The sequence below is a fragment of the Pseudophryne corroboree genome, chromosome 11 (genome assembly GCF_028390025.1).
Source record: "Pseudophryne corroboree isolate aPseCor3 chromosome 11, aPseCor3.hap2, whole genome shotgun sequence".
Lineage (NCBI taxonomy): Eukaryota > Metazoa > Chordata > Amphibia > Anura > Myobatrachidae > Pseudophryne > Pseudophryne corroboree.
Window position 1 is genome coordinate 73,133,590 of NC_086454.1, and position 22,025 is coordinate 73,155,614.

At 43.3% G+C, this 22,025-nt stretch overlaps 1 protein-coding gene across 4 annotated transcripts in view; it reads left to right on the forward strand.

Moving 5' to 3' along the window:
• The window catches only part of METTL15 (methyltransferase 15, mitochondrial 12S rRNA N4-cytidine), a 560,008-nt gene extending 543,486 nt beyond the window's left edge, over positions 1-16,522 (forward strand). For 2 of the 4 annotated variants that reach the window (XM_063944423.1, XM_063944420.1), the window contains exon 6: positions 13,351-16,522. In XM_063944423.1, the coding sequence (XP_063800493.1) occupies positions 13,351-13,790 (440 nt within the window). In that variant the 3' untranslated portion in view covers positions 13,791-16,522. The remainder of the gene's footprint in view (positions 1-13,350) is intronic. The other 2 variants (XM_063944421.1, XM_063944422.1) reach the window with 2 other exon arrangements.
• Positions 16,523-22,025: the final 5,503 nt, after the last annotated feature.

The window sequence follows — 22,025 nt, forward strand, 5'->3', positions numbered from 1 at the left end:
GGGCAGGTACTGTTAATGATACAATAGTCCTGTATGCAGATTATATGCTGCTGTTCCTGGCAGATGCTTCCAACTCATTGGAACGGCTTATGCAGGTTATTAAAAATGTTCGTCTCTTTTCAGGGCTCTTGATTTAATGGTTCAAATCTAATATTTTACCTCTTAGTGGATCTTTTCCTCCTTTCTCTGGCCCTTACAATGAACTCTCTCAGTATCTGGTTGTTTCCATCAACCTAACTCCCCTGATGTTGTGGCTTGCAGTGTGATGTCCATTACAGCTCCTTCATATATGGGGAAAAAAGACTCCCACTTACTGCTATGGGTTGTATTAATTTATTCAGCCTAAATATTAAAATTTTTCAACATTTGACTTTTTTTTCTTACAAAAAATGTTCTTATGGTTTCTCTCCTTTCTTCTTACAGTATATAGGGTGACATGAGGCCTCGGATTGCGCTTTGTACTCTCTTCAGATCTAAATCTTCAGGTGGCCTCATTCTTACTAATTTATTTTTCAGTTATATGGCCTCTCAGCTTGCACATCTGGTTTTCTTGCTATGTTCCGGATTCTGATTTTACATTGGCAGGGTTTCTCGGTAAGCAGAACGGGGTACCCTTTATCTTTTTTGCAGGTCCTCCTCTCGAGACGTCTACTGGGGGGCAGCCTCCTTTGTTACATAAAGCCTGATTGGTCTGGCATTTTTTCACACTTTGTTTAGAGAAAACAGTCTAGACTCTGATTTTCCAATTTGGTTTAATGGTAATTTTTCCTAGCTGGGCATGCTTATTTTGGAGAAATTGTAAAAACAAATTGACCGTAATATTGTTCACTTATTTGACAATGGATTTTTTTTATTTCTTTACACACCTGTGGTTGTAGGTTGTCCTTTATCATAGGCCTTCTATAGATAACTGTAGCTCAGCCGTGCTATTGATTGTCCTATTTGGAAATGACCCTCTTTTGGTGTTTCTATCCCTTCTTAAACTCACACTCCTTAAACTAGCCACTAAGAAAGTAATTTTCTATCTTTATTGTGATCTTATTTCCTGATATCTGCCAAATTCCCTTTTACCCCTTAGGAATAAATGGGAGGTGGACTTGGGTTCTCTTCAAGGTGACCATTGGCCTCATATTCTGGGATCTCTCCACTATTCTTCGCCATGTGTCCGATTTCAGCAAATGTATTACTTCATTTTGCAAAGCTCAAACCATACACCTGCTGTTCTAGGTAATATTGATGATAGCATCCCTATACATGATCCTAAATGCCGACCCCGTGACTGTAATATTTGGCATTTGTTGTGTGACTGTCCTTCGGTTGGAGACAGGTTTTGTCTGACATTCAGACTATTCTTTCAAAATTGCCACTTGCAGAAGCCAAACTATGTTTGTTTGGCTTCGATGTAGAGGACATTTTTAATGCTACTATTTACCAATATGTCCTGGGAATTTCCACTCTTGCTAAAGTTATCATTGCTCGCTTATGGAGTACCTCGGATCCCCCTTATACTTAGAAGTGGCAGGTGCATGTTAACAACTCCGTAGATCATGAGCAATATGTCTATAATAGCTGAAGGGCCTTCCCGTAGTTTCATAAACTCTGAGGTGGTCTTAGTCTCCCCTGGGTTTCCGTAGATATGCAAAAGAAACTTCACTATAATATATCATTACCATATTCCTATCTTCACATTGTTTTTATTTGGCCTGATGCCTCCACTTGCAGAGATGTAATTTTGTCCATCATCTTTTTATTTATTTTTTGTTTTTTTATGCATAGTATAGGTATTTATTCCACGTTCCTGGTCTGTGACTTGGGGTGACATTTTTTCCCCATAATCCTTAGTTTGTTTTTTTCTGAAGTCTTATTCATTTTATTTTATCAGCGATGTATTAATGTCATGTTTTATCTGTTTCTCTTTCTTTCTGTTAAATATCTCAGTAACAATTTTCTTGTTTTTGAAAAAGCTGTTTGTAAGCATCATCTATTAATCAGTGTTGGGTTTTTTCCCCCAAAAAATAATAAATGCATACTGTATATCCTGTGTCAGGGGAGTTCAGGTTAACAGACCATGATATGATTGTCTGGAACCATCCTTTTGGCCAAGCCTGTAAGACAAAATCGCTCTCCAATTTGGCCATGCATTGGGTTGTCAAGCATAATCAAATCCACCAGACACTGTCTGTAATACACTAGCATCTGCATTCAGATGACCTCAAAGAGAGGGTGACAGAAGTAATCCTAGAACCACAAATACAGACATGTCCAGTATTTACGTCTGAGGCTTCTTCCTTCAGTTGGAGTCTGTCGATTTAAGACTCTATCCTTGAGCCCAAATGTGTGTGGACAGCGTCAGGAATGTGCACACATTTCTCAAATTATCGCTTCATAGTTTTCTCTGCTTTTTTGTAGTTGGCATCCAACACTCAAATTCCCCGTGACAATGAGCAGCGTAAATTAGTTTTTAAGGAATCTCTGTTGATTTCCCAAAACCAGTTTGTGATAAAGACCATAAACTCTATGTGCTAATCTATGTTTAAGATTATATTGGCTTTGTTTTTGGCAGTGACTCACAATGTGTCAGTAGTCCAAGATATCTCTATATTCTGCCAAAAATATTTTCTCTATGACAATTAGGTCCCAGATGACAGAAACACAATTGATAAGTATAGAGCTATACTGTACAGTCATATATGAAGAGTTCAGTCTATGTTCCAAAACAACCAATTTCTTTTAGCCTTTTCATGGTACAGTCACCAAATTCATGCTACTGTCTGGGACAATGTTTGGACCATCTCTTTGTCTTTCCATCCATCTTCAGTGGCTTGGTGTGATGTCTTTGAGGGCTTGGCAGGTGGTCTGGAAAGGTCTGAAAATGTGACAATTTCCAGGTGGCAGACACAACTCCCTAAGTTTGCTTATAACTTGCACAGAGGGGAGATACACAACTTTCCCCAGCCTACAGTATACATTTCTTTGTGTTAAGCAGAAGGAACTGCTGAGGTTATAGTCTATTTAAGAACCATCTATACAGTGTTTGCTGTAACTCAGAACTGCAGTACGCAAGCATAATAAAGCATCTGTAACTTATTAACTTTCACATATGATTTTGATTTTAATGGGATCATTTTTTTTTAAGTTTGTTTTTTCTTCATATATATTTTCAAATTGGGTGTCCATAACATATTACAATTTGACAGTTCTTAGCAGGTGGGGACAAAGGGCATATATTGCATGGTTTTCAGTTAAGCCAAGTCTCTTTCTTTATTATAGTGTTTGGTTTATGCTTTACATTGTTTGTTTTGAGCGTGTTGTATGTTGCATTATTCCTCTGTATGTTTCTAGGGAATATATTGTGTTGGCAACAAACAGTCACATACATGGAATGTATACAATCAGAGGCGTCGCTCTGCCTCTTTACACCCGATGCGGCGGGTTAAAAAAAGGATGTGGCTTCGCGGGACGGGGACGTGGCTAGCCGTCTCGACCACCTTTTTCATCACGTTGGGGGTCCGGGAGGAGCGGGCTGCCCCAGGGAGTGCTCTTTCTGCAGTGCTGGCTCCTGCTCAGTGACAGGAGCCAGGTGCTGCACTGTAATGTTACAGTGCAGCACCTGGCTCCTGTCACTTAGCAGGAGCTGTCACTTTGGTGTCACCCCTCGGCGGGTGACATCCAGGTGCGGCCCGCACCCCCCTTCTGACGCCAGTGTATACAATGGTTTTAGAAGTCTGTATAATATATTTAAAAAGAAAATCCAAATCTGAAGAATATTTAAACCTCCTGCCACAGACAGATCAGAATGGCAGGTTGTTCATGTCAGGGACCAACTGCTTTTGGGCATATGCAGTAGAATGAACCTTAAATGGAGTGACTACAGTACAGCAGTGACCAAAAGTTTTGAGAATGACACAAGTATTGGTTTTGTATAGAGATGAGCGGGTTCGGTTTTACTCGGTTCTCAAAACGGCATCTTATTGGCTCACGGATGTCACGTGTTTTGGATAGGCAATAAGATGCTGTTTTGAGAACCGAGTAAAACCGAACCCGCTCATCTCTAGTTTTGTATAATTGCGCATACACCTATTACCATGAATACACATAAAAATATTCACCCTTAGCATAAAGTCCTTGGTTGTGTAGCAATAAACCTCCCTTTTTGATGGATCTTTGGGTGTAAAACAGACAAAGTGCCACAAGAGGTTGTGCCGTGCTCCCTACTTGTAAGCGGCCATGGGACTACAGAACCACAAGGAGAAGATAAAAGGGTTTTTTTAAAAGTAAACGAGTATATGATATATCCATGAATCTACTTGGTTGGACTCATTCTGAGAGACTTACCTTTTTTACATCAAAGCAGAGTAAAAGGATTGTGACATTCTGGCTATACCCCCAAAGATCCATTTAAACTTAACTGGCATGGTCAGATTTCATGCAACTGCGCCGTCCCACCCTGTCCCCCCGTTTTTGACGAGGAGATCCGTTCTGCAGATGTGCATAATATAATGTTTAAATATTTAAAAAAAATACTTTTCTCTGACGTCCTAGTGGATGCTGGGACTCCGTAAGGACCATGGGGAATAGCGGCTCCGCAGGAGACAGGGCACAAGAATAAAAGCTTTAGGATCAGGTGGTGTGCACTGGCTCCTCCCCCTATGACCCTCCTCCAAGCCTCAGTTAGATTTTTGTGCCCGAACGAGAAGGGTACAGGCTAGGTGGCTCTCCTGAGCTGCTTAGAATAAAAGTATATTTTAGGTTTTTTTATTTTCAGTGAGTCCTGCTGGCAACAGGCTCACTGCATCGTGGGACTAAGGGGAGAAGAAACGGACTCACCTGCGTGCAGAGTGGATCGGGTTTCTTAGGCTACTGGACATTAGCTCCAGAGGGACGATCACAGGTTCAGCCTGGATGGGTCCCGGAGCCGCGCCGCCGGCCCCCTTACAGAGCCAGAAGAGCGAAGAGGTCCGGTGAAATCGGCGGCAGAAGACGATCCTGTCTTCAGACTAAGGTAGCGCACAGCACCGCAGCTGTGCGCCATTGCTCTCAGCACACTTCACACTCCGGTCACTGAGGGTGCAGGGCGCTGGGGGGGAGCGCCCTGAGACGCAATATAACAGATAATACCTTAGATTGGCTAAAGAATACATCACATATAGCTCTTGGGCTATATGGATGTATTTTAACCCCTGCCATTTTTTACAGAAAAAGCGGGAGATAAGGACGTCGTGAAGGGGCGGAGCCTATCTCCTCAGCACACAAGCGCCATTTTCCCTCACAGCTCCGATGGAAGGACGGCTCCCTGACTCTCCCCTGCAGACTTGCTACTGAATCAGGGTAAAAAAAAGAAAGGGGGGGCACTATTGGCAGCTAAAAACTATACAGCAGCTTATAAGGGAATAACACTTATATAAGGTTATCCCTGTATATATATATAGCGCTTGGTGTGTGCTGGCAGACTCTCCCTCTGTCTCTCCAAAGGGCTTGTGGGGTCCTGTCCTCTATCAGAGCATTCCCGGTGTGTGTGCTGTGTGTCGGTACGTGTGTGTCGACATGTATGAGGAGGAAAATGATGTGGAGGCGGAGCAATTGCCTGGGTTAGTGATGTCACCTCCTAGGGAGTCGACACCTGACTGGATGATCGTATTTAAAGAATTAAGTGATAATGTCAGCACTTTGCAAAGAACGGTTGATGACATGAGACAGCCGGCAAATCAATTAGTGCCTGTCCAGGCGTCTCAGACACCGTCAGGGGCCCTAAAACGCCCGTTACCTCAGTGGGTCGACACAGACCCAGACACAGATACTGAGTCTAGTGTCGACGGTGAGGAGACAAACGTAATGTCCAGTAGGGCCACACGTTACATGATCACGGCAATGAAGGAAGCATTGAACATTTCTGACACTACAAGTACCACAAAGAAGGGTATTATGTGGGGTGTGAAAAAACTACCAATAGTTTTCCCTGAGTCAGATGAGTTAAATGAGGTGTGTGATAAAGCGTGGGTTTCCCCCGACAAAAAACTGCTAATTTCTAAAAAATTATTGGCACTATATCCTTTCCCGTTAGAGGTTAGGACACGTTGGGAAACACCCCCTAGGGTAGATAAGGCGCTCACACGTTTATCAAAACAAGTAGCGTTACCGTCTCCTGATACGGCCACCCTCAAAGAACCAGCAGATAGAAGGCTGGAAAATATTCTTAAAAGTATATACACACATACTGGTGTTATACTGCGACCAGCAATCGCTTCAGCCTGGATGTGCAGTGCTGGCGTCGCGTGGTCGGATTCCCTGACTGAAAATATTGATACCCTGGATAGGGACAATATACTGTTAACTATAGAGCATTTGAAGGATGCATTACTATATATGCGTGATGCACAGAGGGATATTTGCACCCTGGCATCAAGAGTAAGTGCTATGTCCATTTCTGCCAGAAGAGCGTTATGGACGCGACAGTGGTCAGGAGATGCGGATTCCAAACGACATATGGAAGTATTGCCGTATAAAGGGGAGGAGTTATTTGGGGCTGGTCTATCGGACCTGGTGGCCACGGCAACGGCTGGAAAATCCACCTTTTTACCCCAGGTCACTTCACATCAGCAGAAAAAGACACCGTCTTTTCAAACTCAGTCCTTTCGTTCCCATAAGTACAAGCGAGCTAAAGGCCATTCCTTCCTGCCCCGGGGCAGAGGAAGGGGAAAAAGACTGCACTATGCAGCCGCTTCCCAGGAGCAGAAGCCCTCCCCTGCTTCTGCCAAGTCTTCAGCATGACGCTGGGGCTTTACAAGCAGACTCAGACATGGTGGGGGCCCGTCTCAAGAATTTCAACGCGCAGTGGGCTCACTCGCAAGTGGACCCCTGGATTCTACAGGTGGTATCGCAGGGGTACAAACTGGAATTCGAGGCGTTTCCCCCTCGCCGGTTCCTGAAGTCTGCTCTACCAAAGTCTCCCTCCGACAGGGAGGCAGTTTTGGAAGCCATTCACAAGCTGTATTCCCAGCAGGTGATAATCAAGGTACCCCTCCTACAACAGGGAAAGGGGTATTATTCCACGCTGTTTGTGGTACCGAAGCCGGACGGCTCGGTGAGACCAATTTTAATCTGAAATCCCTGAACACTTACATAAAGAGGTTCAAATTCAAGATGGAATCACTCAGAGCGGTGATAGCAAACCTGGAAGAAGGGGACTATATGGTGTCTCTGGACATCAAGGATGCTTATCTCCACGTCCCAATCTACCCGTCTCACCAAGGGTACCTCAGGTTTGTAGTACAAAACTGTCATTATCAGTTTCAGACGCTGCCGTTTGGGTTGTCCACGGCACCTCGGGTCTTTACCAAGGTAATGGCCGAAATGATGATTCTTCTTCGAAGAAAAGGCATCTTAATTATCCCTTACTTGGACGATCTCCTGATAAGGGCAAGGTCCAGGGAACAGTTAGAAGTCGGAGTAGCACTATCTCAGGTAGTGTTACGTCAGCACGGGTGGATCCTAAATATTCCAAAATCGCAGCTGATTCCAACGACACGTCTACTGTTCCTAGGAATGATTCTGGACACAGTCCAGAAAAAGGTGTTTCTCCCGGAGGAGAAGGCCAGGGAGTTATCCAAGCTAGTCAGGAACCTCCTAAAACCAGGCCAGGTGTCAGTGCATCAGTGCACGAGGGTCCTGGGAAAAATGGTGGCTTCTTACGAAGCAATTCCATTCGGAAGATTCCATGCAAGAACGTTTCAGTGGGATCTACTGGACAAATGGTCCGGATCGCATCTTCAGATGCATCAGCGGATAACCCTGTCGACAAGGACAAGGGTGTCTCTTCTGTGGTGGCTGCAGAGTGCTCATCTACTAGAGGGCCGCAGATTTGGCATTCAGGATTGGGTCCTGGTGACCACGGACGCCAGCCTGAGAGGCTGGGGGGCAGTCACACAGGGAAAAAAATTCCAGGGCTTGTGGTCAAGCATGGAAACATCTCTTCATATAAACATTCTGGAACTAAGGGCCATTTACAATGCCCTAAGTCAAGCGAAACCCCTGCTTCAGGGTCAGGCGGTATTGATCCAATCGGACAACATCACGTCAGTCGCCCACGTAAACAGACAGGGCGGCACGAGAAGCAGGAGGGCAATGGCAGAAGCTGCAAGGATTCTTCGCTGGGCGGAAAATCATGTGATAGCTCTGTCAGCAGTGTTCATTCCGGGAGTGGACAACTGGGAAGCAGACTTCCTCAGCAGACACGACCTTCACCCGGGAGAGTGGGGACTTCACCCAGAAGTCTTCCACCTGATTGTAAACCGTTGGGAAAAACCAAAGGTGGACATGATGGCGTCACGTCTAAACAAAAAACTAGACAGATATTGCGCCAGGTCAAGGGACCCTCAGGCAATAGCGGTGGACGCTCTGGTGACACCGTGGGTGTACCAGTCAGTGTATGTGTTCCCTCCTCTGCCTCTCATACCAAAAGTACTGAGAATCATAAGAAGGAGAGGAGTAAGAACGATACTCGTGGTTCCGGATTGGCCAAGAAGGACTTGGTACCCGGAACTTCAAGAGATGCTCACGGAAGACCCGTGGCCTCTACCTCTAAGAAAGGACCTGCTCCAGCAGGGGCCTTGTCTGTTCCAAGACTTACCGCGGCTGCGTTTGACGGCATGGCGGTTGAACGCCGGATCCTGAAGGAAAAAGGCATTCCAGATGAAGTCATCCCTACCCTGGTCAAAGCCAGGAAGGATGTAACCGCAAAACATTATCACCGCATTTGGCGAAAATATGTTGCGTGGTGTGAGGCCAAGAAGGCCCCTACAGAGGAATTTCAACTGGGTCGTTTCCTCCATTTCCTGCAAACAGGACTGTCTATGGGCCTAAAATTAGGGTCCATTAAGGTTCAAATTTCGGCCCTGTCGATTTTCTTCCAGAAAGAACTGGCTTCAGTACCTGAAGTTCAGACATTTGTAAAAGGGGTACTGCATACTCACCACTGTGGACTTAAAATATCTCACATGGAAGGTGACGATGCTGTTAGCCCTGGCTTCAGCCAGGCGTGTGTCAGAATTGGCGGCTTTATCATATAAAAGCCCTTACTTAATTTTTCATTCTGACAGGGCAGAATTGAGGACTCGTCCTCAATTTCTCCCTAAGGTGGTTTCTGCTTTTCACATGAACCAACCTATTGTGGTGCCTGCGGCTACTAGGGACTTGGAGGACTCCAAGTTACTTGACGTTGTCAGGGCCCTGAAAATATATGTTTCCAGGACGGCTGGAGTCAGAAAGTCTGACTCGCTGTTTATCCTGTATGCACCCAACAAGCTGGGTGCTCCTGCTTCTAAGCAGACTATTGCTCGTTGGATTTGTAGTACAATTCAGCTTGCACATTCTGTGGCAGGCCTGCCACAGCCAAAATCTGTAAAAGCCCATTCCACAAGGAAAGTGGGCTCATCTTGGGCGGCTGCCCGAGGGGTCTCGGCTTTACAACTTTGCCGAGCAGCTACTTGGTCAGGGGCAAACACGTTTGCTAAATTCTACAAATTTGATACCCTGGCTGAGGAGGACCTGGAGTTCTCTCATTCGGTGCTGCAGAGTCATCCACACTCTCCCGCCCGTTTGGGAGCTTTGGTATAATCCCCATGGTCCTTACGGAGTCCCAGCATCCACTAGGACGTCAGAGAAAATAAGATTTTACTTACCGATAAATCTATTTCTCGTAGTCCGTAGTGGATGCTGGGCGCCCATCCCAAGTGCGGATTGTCTGCAATACTTGTACATAGTTATTGTTAACTAAATCGGGTTATTGTTGTTGTGAGCCATCTTTTCAGAGGCTCCTTCGTTGTTATCATACTGTTAACTGGGTTCAGATCACAAGTTGTACGGTGTGATTGGTGTGGCTGGTATGAGTCTTACCCGGGATTCAAAATCCTTCCTTATTATGTACGCTCGTCCGGGCACACTATCTTAACTGAGGCTTGGAGGAGGGTCATAGGGGGAGTAGCCAGTGCACACCACCTGATCCTAAAGCTTTTATTCTTGTGCCCTGTCTCCTGCAGAGCCGCTATTCCCCATGGTCCTTACGGAGTCCCAGCATCCACTACGGACTACGAGAAATAGATTTATTGGTAAGTAAAATCTTATTTTTCAACTTTATTAAATAAAATACATTTTAAAAAACAATGTTGTTAACACTTTTGAAGGGAAAAATCGTCAGTTAAGTGGTTTTTAAAGGGGAGGTATATTGCTGCACAACCCAGGACTTGATGTCAAGGGTGGATATTTTTACGTGTAGTCATTGTAACAAGTGTACGCGCATTTATACACTTATTTTCTTTGTGTGTATTTGCTTTGTGGGGAATTACTAGTGAACTTTCCCTTTAATGTGTATGCTGATACACTAATATTGTTCATTCTGCACAGAAACATAGAACCTTTTTATCTAGACAAGTATTGGTTTTCACAAAGTTCGCTGCTTCAGTGTTTTTAGACATTTTTGGCAGATGTTACTATGGTATACTAAAGTAAAATTACAAGCATTTCATAAGTGTCAAAGACTTTTATTGACAATTACATGAAGTTTATGCAAAGAGTCAATATTTGCAGCACTGACTCTTCTTTTTTAAGGCCTCTGCAATTCACCCTGGCACGCTGTCAATCAACTTCTGGGCTACATACTGACTGATGGCCATCCATTCTTGCCTAATCAATTCTTGGCGTTTGTCAGAATTTTGGGGGTTTTTGTTTATCCACCTGCCTCTTGAGGATTGACCACAAGTTGTCAATGGGATTAAGGTCTGGGGAGTTTTCTGGTAATGGACTCAACATTTTCATGTTCTGTAGCTGGAGTCCTGTCAATTCACTGCGGACTCCGGTCTCTGTAGACCAGCTGAGATCGCTATCTATATAATTATGTAAGTCGTGTGTGTTTATATACACACACTAACACACATACATACACCATATTTATTTTCCCTTTTTGTCTTTGGGAGGGTACCAAACTCCAATTTGTCTCCAGGCGTTTGGGATGAATTTACACCCCTGGATTATGACATGCCTACTTGAGGAATATTGAGATTGGCCTTCAATGCAAAATATTGGCTGAGCACCACTTATTTTAATACTTTTCTGGAATCTATGTACTTGCTACTGTGAGTTCTGCATTGAACAACCTGACTTGTTGCTTTTTTGTAGCACTAAAATATTTGAATCACTGGGAGACCCATATATTGATAACAGTTTAGAGATATTGGAACATTGGAATTTAATGTTATTAAAGCAACGCTACACACTTATACCTTCTAGTGGGAAATTATAACTTGTCCTATATTATTAGTAATTAGTTTTTATATTTATAGTTGTTTTACTTCTGGGAGCTAACTATATATGTGTGGATGTTTTTATTTAGGATTGGCTGGTTTAAATCAAATTTTTTTTTTATTCTTATTTTTTTTTTTATAAAAACCACTCTTTATTTTGCCGTTACTACAGGCACAGCGCCATGGCGTAAAAAAAGCCTATTATATTTAAAAAAAAAGTGTTTTTATTCAAAATGTTTAATGCCAGTGGCATGACCAGTGCTTATGCTTAACTCGTGTGTGTGTGTGTGTGTGTGTGTGTGTGTGTGTGTGTGTGTGTGTGTGTGTGTGTGTGTGTGTTTCTCTGAAAATGCTTTTGTATTTTCCATTTTGTATTACCTTTAAGAGTTATTTAATTATAATAAGTAATAAATAGGACTATTGCTTAACTTTTACTTGTTCTTACAGATGTGTCCACTCACATCTTGCCTCCCTGCATGTTAAACAGCCCTTCTAGTCACGCCAGGACGTGGTATAACTCTGTAACGATAAGCGTTTTTTTTTTGTGGCTTTCCTTTAAAATGTGTCTTATTCGCATCACCATGCGATTACTATACAGTATATCACTGCGAATAGGACACACAAGCAGTTTATGTTGATTAAAATTATATGCAGCATGCCTATATTCTGTGTGCATCTGCGGCTGTATCTGCATACTAAATGCTACACTACAGTGTTTTCCTAAACACTATAATGTAACATTTTAAATGCAGATACAGCCGCAGACACGCACTGAATTTTGGCATGCTGCATATCATTTTAATCAGCAGAGTCTGCTTGTGCGTCTTATTTGCATAGTCATGCGAAAAAAAAGATGCCCGATGCTAACGGAGTTGCACGGGATCGGTCAGCTCGCTCACGCCAGGCATCTCCCGCTACATTCGGTATTGAGGCAAGATGTATGAGGACACATCTGTATTTTCAATTGAATCTATCTATGAATGTACTTTGTATGTATTAATATGTTTAGTTTATGTACATATATGCAGACATAATAAGAATAATAAGCTGTCAAAAATTAGTTTAATTGAAATGTGTAAAATAAATCAAATCAAAGTCTAATAACATTATTAATGTTATAAAGCATTTAAACATGGTTGAACAAGATTTCTAATGCATGAATCAAGTTTGTTTGTTTTTCATTAAAACAATGCAGAGAAACAACAACCTGATTTAAAACAAAAAAGCATTTAATTTTTTTAAACTACTTTTTTTTCCAACCCTGTTTTTAATAAACTTTAACACATTTTATTAAACATTCCTAATTTTTTTGGTACACATGCCACCTACTGTAGTTATTGTTATAGTAATTTTTGTGACAGAAGTAGCATCCCCCTCCTAGGTATTAGCTGATAGTACTTGGTTTGTTAAGGGGGGTACTCACGGAGCGATCGCTGCTTAAAATCTAAGCAATCTGACTAGATTGCTTAGATTTTAAGCACGATCGCTCCGTGTGTAGCCCCCACAGCGATAGCGATGTGCAGCCCCGCGCATCGCTATCGCTGCTGCTAGATTGGCCTGCATGCAGGCCAATCTAGCGGGTCGCTCACTTAACCCGCTGGGTGAAGTGAGCGCCCCCCCGTCTCCCCCCGCACGCTCAGCACAGATCGCGCTGTGCTGAGCGCCGGGAGAGATGTGTGCTGAGCGGTTCGCTCAGCACACATCTCTCTGACATCGGCCAGTGAGTACTGGCCTTTAGACATACATACCTGTAGGCGCCAGGAACTATGTGGTAGATTTGCATTTCCCCCATCTTTTTTTTAGCCATGGTGTAACCTGAGTCATTACCTATCTTCATCTGCCACTTAACCTACCGCAATTTCACAATGGCGATGATGGAACAACATGAAGTACTATAGCCTAAAAACTATAGTTCTGAAACTAAAACAACGGTTCTGTAACAGGTGGAAGGTGCCAGCAGTGGCAGTCAGCGTTGCTAGATTAGCAGCTAGATGCTGCCTGTGCATGCCTGCGATGTTTAGATTTGTAAAGTAAACTTTTATACTTTTCCTTTCAGGTGTTTCTATGTATTATCGTAAGGACCTTCTCCAGCGCCCAGCACACGTGGCAACGAAAACATTTCAAGCCCTCCGGATCTTTGTGAATGATGAACTGAATGAGCTGTACACTGGTCTCCAAACAGCTCAGAAGTTTTTGAGAACGGGAGGGAGACTCGTCGCCGTTTCTTTTCATTCTTTAGAAGACCGAATAGTTAAGAGATTTCTGCATGGAATTGATATGGCAGAAAAGCCAAATCTAAGCGTTAGGTACAAGATTAGACAAGGACAAACTGAATTTAGAGAACTAGACGTAGACGACGATGATGATTGTGAAATTCCACAATCTAGTTTAACCTGGAACGTTGTACAACGAAAAGTTGTTACACCCAAGTATGATGATGTCCTTGAAAATCCCCGGGGAAGGTCTGCAAAGCTGAGATCTGCTATAAAACTGTGATACTGCAGTACTATTTTTTTTTTTTTTTTTTGCACAACTAACTAATGCTGCATTCAGATCGCAAATGCCGGATCCTACCCGGTAAGAGAAACGTGTACTTACCGGGTGGGATCCGGCATTTGCGCTCCGTTGCTGGCTTTCCGACCCGGCAATATACCGGGTCGGTTGCCATAGCAGCGGAGGGCGCAGCAGGGGCGGGGGTGGAGGCGGCGCCGGGAGATGAGCTCATCTCCTGCGCCGCCTCTGCCTATGCTGTGAATGGGAGCCGTGTCGCATCGGAACGGCTCCCATTCACACTGCGCCTGACCCGGTAATCAACCCGGTAATAACCCTTCTTTTTTACCGGGTTGAATTACCGGGTCGGGCGACCCGCTAATTCTGAAAAGGACCTTTCACATCGCACACTGACCCGTTTCGACACGGCAATATGCCGTGTCGATACCGGGTTTTTAGTGCGATGTGAAAGGGGTATAAAAAAGCTAGGAATAATGTAATTCAGCCAACATGAATTATTATTATTTTTTTTATTTCCAAAGTCACAAATATAGTGTGCAATTACTTATGTACAACATTAAAGTGCTGTGGATTTGGTGCTAAATAAAGACTCCCCATTGGAGCCAAAATTATTGATTAAAGAAAAAAAAAATATTCTACCAGTTTTTACAAAATTCTTGTCCTTGTACTATTTTAATATATCAATGTGTGGTTCTGTTAGATATGGTGATAGCTGTACATAATTTTCTTAAACAGCGAGTATAGTACAGTGCAATTGCCAATACTTTAGCCTGCTACTAGTTCCTTTGGTAGGTCCAGGTCATAGGTATTTAGATTGGCTGAATTATTGTTGTTATTATTATCTATACATATAATAAAACTGTAAGGGTTGTCCCTGTACTTAAAAAAAATTTTGGAAATATACTAGGGACTATGAACTATGGAGATGAAAAAAGTTTTGGGTGTAATTTTTGTTTGTTCATTTGCATCACACAAAAACTACTGGATGAATTTAGATCTTGTTTTCTCTATTGTATAGCTTAATGACCGACAAAGAAACTAAGGTATGTATGATCTCGATGTGACATTAAGGAGGGGAGCAATAAAGGAAAGACCAGGCTCCTCAAGTTAAAAATTACTGTATATAAATATGTATATATAACATATACATATATACTGCTAAAAAAAAATAAAGGGAACACTAAAATAACACATCCTAGATCTGAATGAATGAAATATTCTTATTAAATACTTTTTTCTTTTCATAGTTGAATGTGCTGACAACAAAATCACACAAAAATTATCAATGGAAATCAAATTTATTAACCCATGGAGGTCTGGATTTGGAGTCACACTCAAAATTAAAGTGGAAAAACACAGTACAGGCTGATCCAACTTTGATGTAATGTCCTTAAAACAAGTCAAAATGAGGCTCTGTAATGTGTGTGGCCTCCACGTGCCTGTATGACCTCCCTACAATGCCTGGGCATGCTCCTGATGAGGTGGCGGATGGTCTCCTGAGGGATCTCCTTCCAGACCTGGACTAAAGCATCCGCCAACTCCTGGACAGTCTGTGGTGCAACGTGGCATTGGTGGATGGAGCGAGACATGATGTCCCAGATGTGCTCAATTGGATTCAGGTCTGGGGAACGGGCGGGCCAGTCCATAGCATCAATGCCTTCGTCTTGCAGGAACTGCTGACACACTCCAGCCACATGAGGTCTAGCATTGTCTTGCATTAGGAGGAACCCAGGGCCAACCGCACCAGCATATGGTTTCACATGGGGTCTGAGGATCTCATCTCAGTACCTAATGGCAGTCAGGCTACCTCTGGCGAGCACATGGTGGGCTGTGCGTCCCCCCAAAGAAATGCCACCCCACACCATTACTGACCCACTGCCAAACCGGTCATGCTGAAGGATGTTGCAGGCAGCAAAATGTTCCCTTGGCGTCTCCAGACTCTCTCACGTCTGTCACATGTGCTCAGTGAGAACCTGCTTTCATCTGTGAAGAGCACAGGGCGCCAGTGGCGAATTTGCCAATCTTGGTGTTCTCTGGCAAATGCCAAACGTCCTGCACGGTGTTGGGCTGTAAGCACAACCCCCACCTGTGGACGTCGGGCCCTCATACCAACCTCATGGAGTCCGTTTCTGATCGTTTGAGTAGACACATGCATATTTGTGGCTTGCTGGAGGTCATTTTGCAGGGCTCTGGCAGTGCTCCTCCTGTTCCTCCTTGCACAAAGGCGGAGGTAGCGGTCCTGCTGCTGGGTTGTTGCCCTCCTACGGCCTCCTCCACGTCTCCTGATGTACTGGCCTGTCTCCTGGTAGCGCCTCCATGCTCTGGACACTACGCTGACAGACACCGCAAACCTTCTTGCCACAGCTCGCATTGATGTGCCATCCTGGATGAGCGGCACTACCTGAGCCACTTGTGTGGGTTGTAGACTCTGTCTCATGCTACCACTAGAGTGAAAGCACCGCCAGCTTTCAAAAGTGACCAAAACATCAGCCAGAAAGCATAGGAGCTGAGAAGTGGTCTGTGGTCACCACCTGCAGAACAACTCCTTTATTGGGGGTGTCTTGCTAATTGCCTATAATTCCCACCTGTTGTCTATTCCATGTGCACAACAGCATGTGAAATTGATTGTCAATCAGTGTTGCTTCCTAAGTGGACAGTTTGATTTCACAGAAGTGTGATTGACTTGGCGTTACATTGTGTTGTTTAAGTGTTCCCTTTATTTTTTTGAGCAGTGTGTGTGTGTGTATATATATATATATATATATATATATATATAATATACACAGTGCCTTTGTAAAGTATTCACCCCCTTTGCATTTTTTATGTTTTGTTGCCTCACAACCTGGAATTAAAATGGATTGTTTGAAGGTTTGCATCATTTCATTCACAGAACATGCCTACAACTTTGAGGATGTATTTTTCTTATTGTGAAGCAAACAACAAATAGGACAAACTAACAGAAAACTTCAGCGTGCATAACTATTCACCCCCCTAAAGTCAGTACTTTGTAGACCCACCTTTTGCTGCAATTACAGCTGAAAGTCACTTTGGATAAGTCTCTATGAGTTTGCGACATCTTGCCACTGTAATTTTTGCCCATTCCTCAAGGCAATCCTGCTCCAGCTCCTTCATGTTGGATGATTTCCGCTTGTGAACAGCAATCTTCAAGTCTGACCACGGTTTCTCAATTGGATTGAGATCTGGTCTTTGACTAGGCCATTCCAATACATTTAAATGTTTCCCGTTAAACCACTCGAGTGTTGCTTTAGCAGTATGCTTCGGGTCATTGTCCTGCTGGAAGGTGAACCTCCATCCCAGTCTCAAATCACAGGCAGACTGAAACAGGTTTTGCTCAAGATATCCCTGTATTCAGCACCATCCATCTTTCCCTCAACTCGAAACAGTTTCCCAGTCCCAGTACAATATTGGATGGCACTATTGTCTTTGTAAAATTTGTTCCGCTGAGGAATAACAGATATCCACGCAAGCGAAGCATTGACAGACGCTAGTTACTATTATCTGTTGTTAGGCATCACAAGGTATACACACAACATATTAGGAATAACAATAAAGTACACCACATAAATACAATGCACAGCATAAACACAACGATTGCAGTAAAATCACAGACAAGTAGTGTAAGTGGTAAGGGTAAAACCAATGGCATATCTATAAAGGATGCAGGGTGTGCAGGCGACCACCGCACAGTTTGTTCCCATGTTCTACAATACTTAACTCCCGCCGGGTCCCTCAGCATCAGCTCTGCGAAAAATCACAAGGAAAACGGCCCGATGAGCCATTTTATTGTAGACCTGCACATGTGCAATAGACTCACTTGCGCTGCTGGCTAAAGAGGAGGGGGCCTGGATGGAGCCTGAACACAGGCCCCCTCATCTCTTAATACGCCCTCGGATACAGCAGCTGCCATATCTCGAGTCATCTGCCAGTGGGGAGTTGCAGGGTGAAGGTACAACCGCTCTCAACGATTCTGTAACCATCATATGGGCGAGAAGACCGTGTCATAGTTGCCGAAGGAAGAAAGAGACAAACCGCAAGGATTACAGGTGGTATGGATAGTGCTGGGCAAGGAATAAGAGGGTGAACTAGGAGGGAGACAAGGTGGATAGAAGGAGCAAGTGAAAGACGGGTGATTGGGAGGGCTGGTATGTTTTAGTAAAAGTTTTGTCATCATAGAATGTTCAAAGCTGTAGAAAATAGTCGAGGGAGAGCGTTCCAGAGCTGGGGAGGGAGCGCAGCAGCAGAATTCTTGGAGTCAAGCATTGCAGGTAAATTAGGCATGAATATACAAGAGAAGCTAGATTAAAAATAAATAATATTTATAATATAGAGATCTTCCTGACAAGCCCACTAGCATGTCATTTGTAATAATGTTGTATAAAGTATTACTTTAAGATTATGTTATAACCTTTTCTTTACACGGTTACATACCTGCACTCTTTATTTTATTATTTCCACAAAACTCCTTTTTCGATGTGAAGCACAGACCTTTGTCAACTTCTCTAAGTCCTTGTTTTGATAGCATTACGAGAACACTGCGTATTATCTCTTTAAAACATGCAAGCCATTGTTTCTTGTCACTTAGTCATACCGAGGCTGGAAGTAATCTTGGAGAACGACAATAATGAAATGTTCACTTGTAAAGATTGTTCAACAGAAATGAAATGTCAAAATATTTGAATATGGAATATTGCCAACGGAACTACAGACATATTTATACTGCATGCTATATTTGCATACAGTGATTAAAAAAAAAATAAGGTTCCTTAAATGCAGTAGAACTATATATATATATTTGTGTATGACACATTTCATAGCTTAGAACACATTGTTATAACACAGAAGAAAAATGAAATTAATTTGTTTATGACTTTGTAGCAAGTGAGCGGATCAGCTCAAATCCTTTAGGTAAACCTTGTGTTTGTCTTCTCTTCTCGGATTTCTAAGCAAATTCAAAGCATAACATTATTTTTCATATTGCGAATGTGGTTGCGCTGCAGATGAAAATTAAATATAAGAAATTAAGAATGAAATATAAGAAATTAAATGTACTGTCTGGAGCTTTGATCTGAAACTCATAATCTCCACTCTAAGCATGAGCATCTTCCATTTTTGTAGAAGACTAGGGTGGTCATTCCGAGTTGATCGCAGCCAGCAACTTTTTGCTGCTGCTACGATCAACTAGCCCACGCCTATGGGGGAGTGTATTTTAGCGTAGCAGGGCTGCGATCGCTTGTGCAGCCCTGCTAAGATAAAAAAATTTCAAGCAAAACTAGACTAGGGCTGGACATACTTACCCTGTGCGACGATCTCTGCGATGCTGGGGCCGGCTTTGACGTCACTCCTCCGCCCTCCGTTCTCCTGGACACGCCTGCGTTTTACTCACCACTCCCCGAAAACGGCTCCAAACGGTCCGGATCCGCCCTGCACCGCCCTCTTCCTGTCAATCTTCTTTGCGTTCCTTCCTGCGACCGCTTTCTTCTTAAGCCGCGGCGTAACCCGGTGACCCCTGTCACCGGGCAACGTCGTGCACGTGCACTGCGGGTTCCGCGCATACGCCTTCTGCACCCGTTTGCACAGCAGTGATAAACCGCTGCATGCGAACGGGTCGGAATGACCCTCTATGCTAATTAGTCTCCCTTCGTTGTTTCATCGCAAGGGTTATCCAAAGAACACGTACCACGACTGTTGCTCACACCAAAATATTTTGTGATGCAAAAAGCATGCATGTATTTATCCAATAATAACAATCCTGTTTTGGCCAAGTGAGTTTACGTTACAGATGTGGCCATCAGCTTACTTGAGAACAGGTTGCACGTGTGGCCCCATTGTTATTGCAAGTAGCCGTGCCTGCATGCAACCCATTCGCAGGACCATATGCACCAATGCAATCCTATGGACCGTGGGTGCGTACACAGTACAAGCGCACAGCTATGGGCATGCGTGACATGGGTCGTTGGCCGCGACAAGGATGAGAAGGGACACATCTGTATGCTTCTAAAAGAAAATATCTGATTGGTTTTTGGGACCTTTTTTTTTTTTTTAGAACAATGCTACATAACCCTATTTCTGTGCTAAACTTATGGTGCCCCTACTTCTAGGCCTGGCATTCCCAACCTTCAAGACACACTAACAGTTCAGGTTTTAGAGCTATCCAGAACTGAGTACAGGTGGTTAAATCAGATTAACTGAAGTACTAATAAAGTCACCTGTGCTAAAGCATGGTTATCACTAAAACCTGGACTGTTAGTGTACCTTGAGGACCAAGGTTAGGAATGCCTGTTTTAGGCTATATCAGGAAAATTCACCATTCTGCCAGTCATGTTGTATTTCCTAGACTTGCCGATCCTGCCCAAAAAATGGTCTAAGATTGTAAACATGCTGTTTTCCCTGATCCACTGATGGTGCGCAGACCATCAATTTGGATTGCATATTATCGGATTGGCAGAAAGAAATGTGTGGCCCGCCTAAGCATGTAACTGTGGCCCACATGTATTAAGCCTTAACAAGAGATAAAGTGGAGACGGATAAAGAGTGACAAATGACCAGCCAACCAGCTTCCTAACTGTCATGTAACAGGCAATGGGGCAGATGTAGTAAGTCTGGAGAAGGGATAAAGCAGTGATAAGTGGAAGGTGATAAGCCACCAGCCAGCCAGTTGTCATTTTTCAAATCTGTAATGATTGGTTGGTACGTTATCACCTTGCACTTATTACTGCTTAATCACTTTATTAGTTCTCAAGGTTAATACATCTGCCCCTGTGTTTGAAAAATGACAGTTAGGAGCCGGTTGGCTGGTCATTTATCACTATCAGTCTCCACTTTATCACTTGTTAAGGCTTAATACATTTGGGTCTATATGACTTATGGTGAAACAAGTGTATCATATAGTCCACTTAAACTTAGATCCTCTCATAATGGTAGAGGGCTAGGTAAATCCTGGTTACATCACTTTGTTGTCATCTGTGACATGTACCAACAGAACTGTAACTATAATACAAAAATGGAGTGTAATACGGCGCTCAGTCCCGTTTCAACATAAATGTCCAAAAAACCTTTAGAAGACATATCTCATAGAAGTCGATGAACAGGTTATAGATAATGTATCAAACCTCCAGTCGTCAGTCCATATGGTTCCCTTCAATAGCGGATTACCTCAAAAGAAAACCAAATGGAGGTAACATAGTGTAGTATGTCTACAATGAAATGGTAGCACCCGTGTGGATATACAAATATCAATATGGTGGAAGGGTCTGCATACCGGAACTCACACTATGTATAGGTGAATGACTCCCATAAAGTTATCTTTTAGCCACCAGTTGCCAATTATGTGGATGGACCAACCGTGAACACACCTTTAACAATGATCCCTAGAATTGGACGTACCGTACTCGCATAACACAAAACAGATGTACTCCCATAAAGGTATCTTTAGCTACCAATCGCCACTAGTGTAAATGGACACACCGTGAACATACCTTCATATAGCGTTCCCTATAACGGGACCTACCGTACTCACATAGAACATAACAGTTATACTCCTATAATGGTTTCTTTGTTTTGCGTCCTCCGACCGAAGGTAGTGATGTATACACTCAGTATCCCTAATGGTGGAGTCCCACCAAAAAGAAACCAGAATGGGAACTCTTAAAATCCTTAAAATTTATTAAAAATAACAAAAACCAAAGATGACAGACGATGAATGGAACAAAGGTATACCGGCTGTGTGATGCCTAGCAGGAGAAGTCCAAACGTCTGATCCCAGATGTACACAGAAAATTCAGTAGCGCTCCTGAACCAACATGTTTCGACTCTGGTATTAAGTCTTTATCAAGGTTAGAGAGCGCTACTGAGTGGAGCTACTTATATCTGTTAATGTTAATGTCCCATTTCCGTACGCTGTGTACATGCGGCGATCTGCTTCCTGTTTGCCTAAACTTCCGCCATCCAGCCAACCGTGACCGGAAGTAGGAAGAGGAGCAATATTAAAACCTTTAATCCTTAAACCTAGGATTTACCTTACAGCCAACATACATGCCACTGAATAAGTGGCTTTGATGTGTGCTTACATAATCACTCACATGGGTGAAGTGTTCATAGTGATGAATGGCGGAGTTATTCCGCCGTTACGTCACTTCCGCCAACCGCTCAGCCACCTCACCCCTGTCAACCAAGACAGGATGTAAGGGACAATATGATATT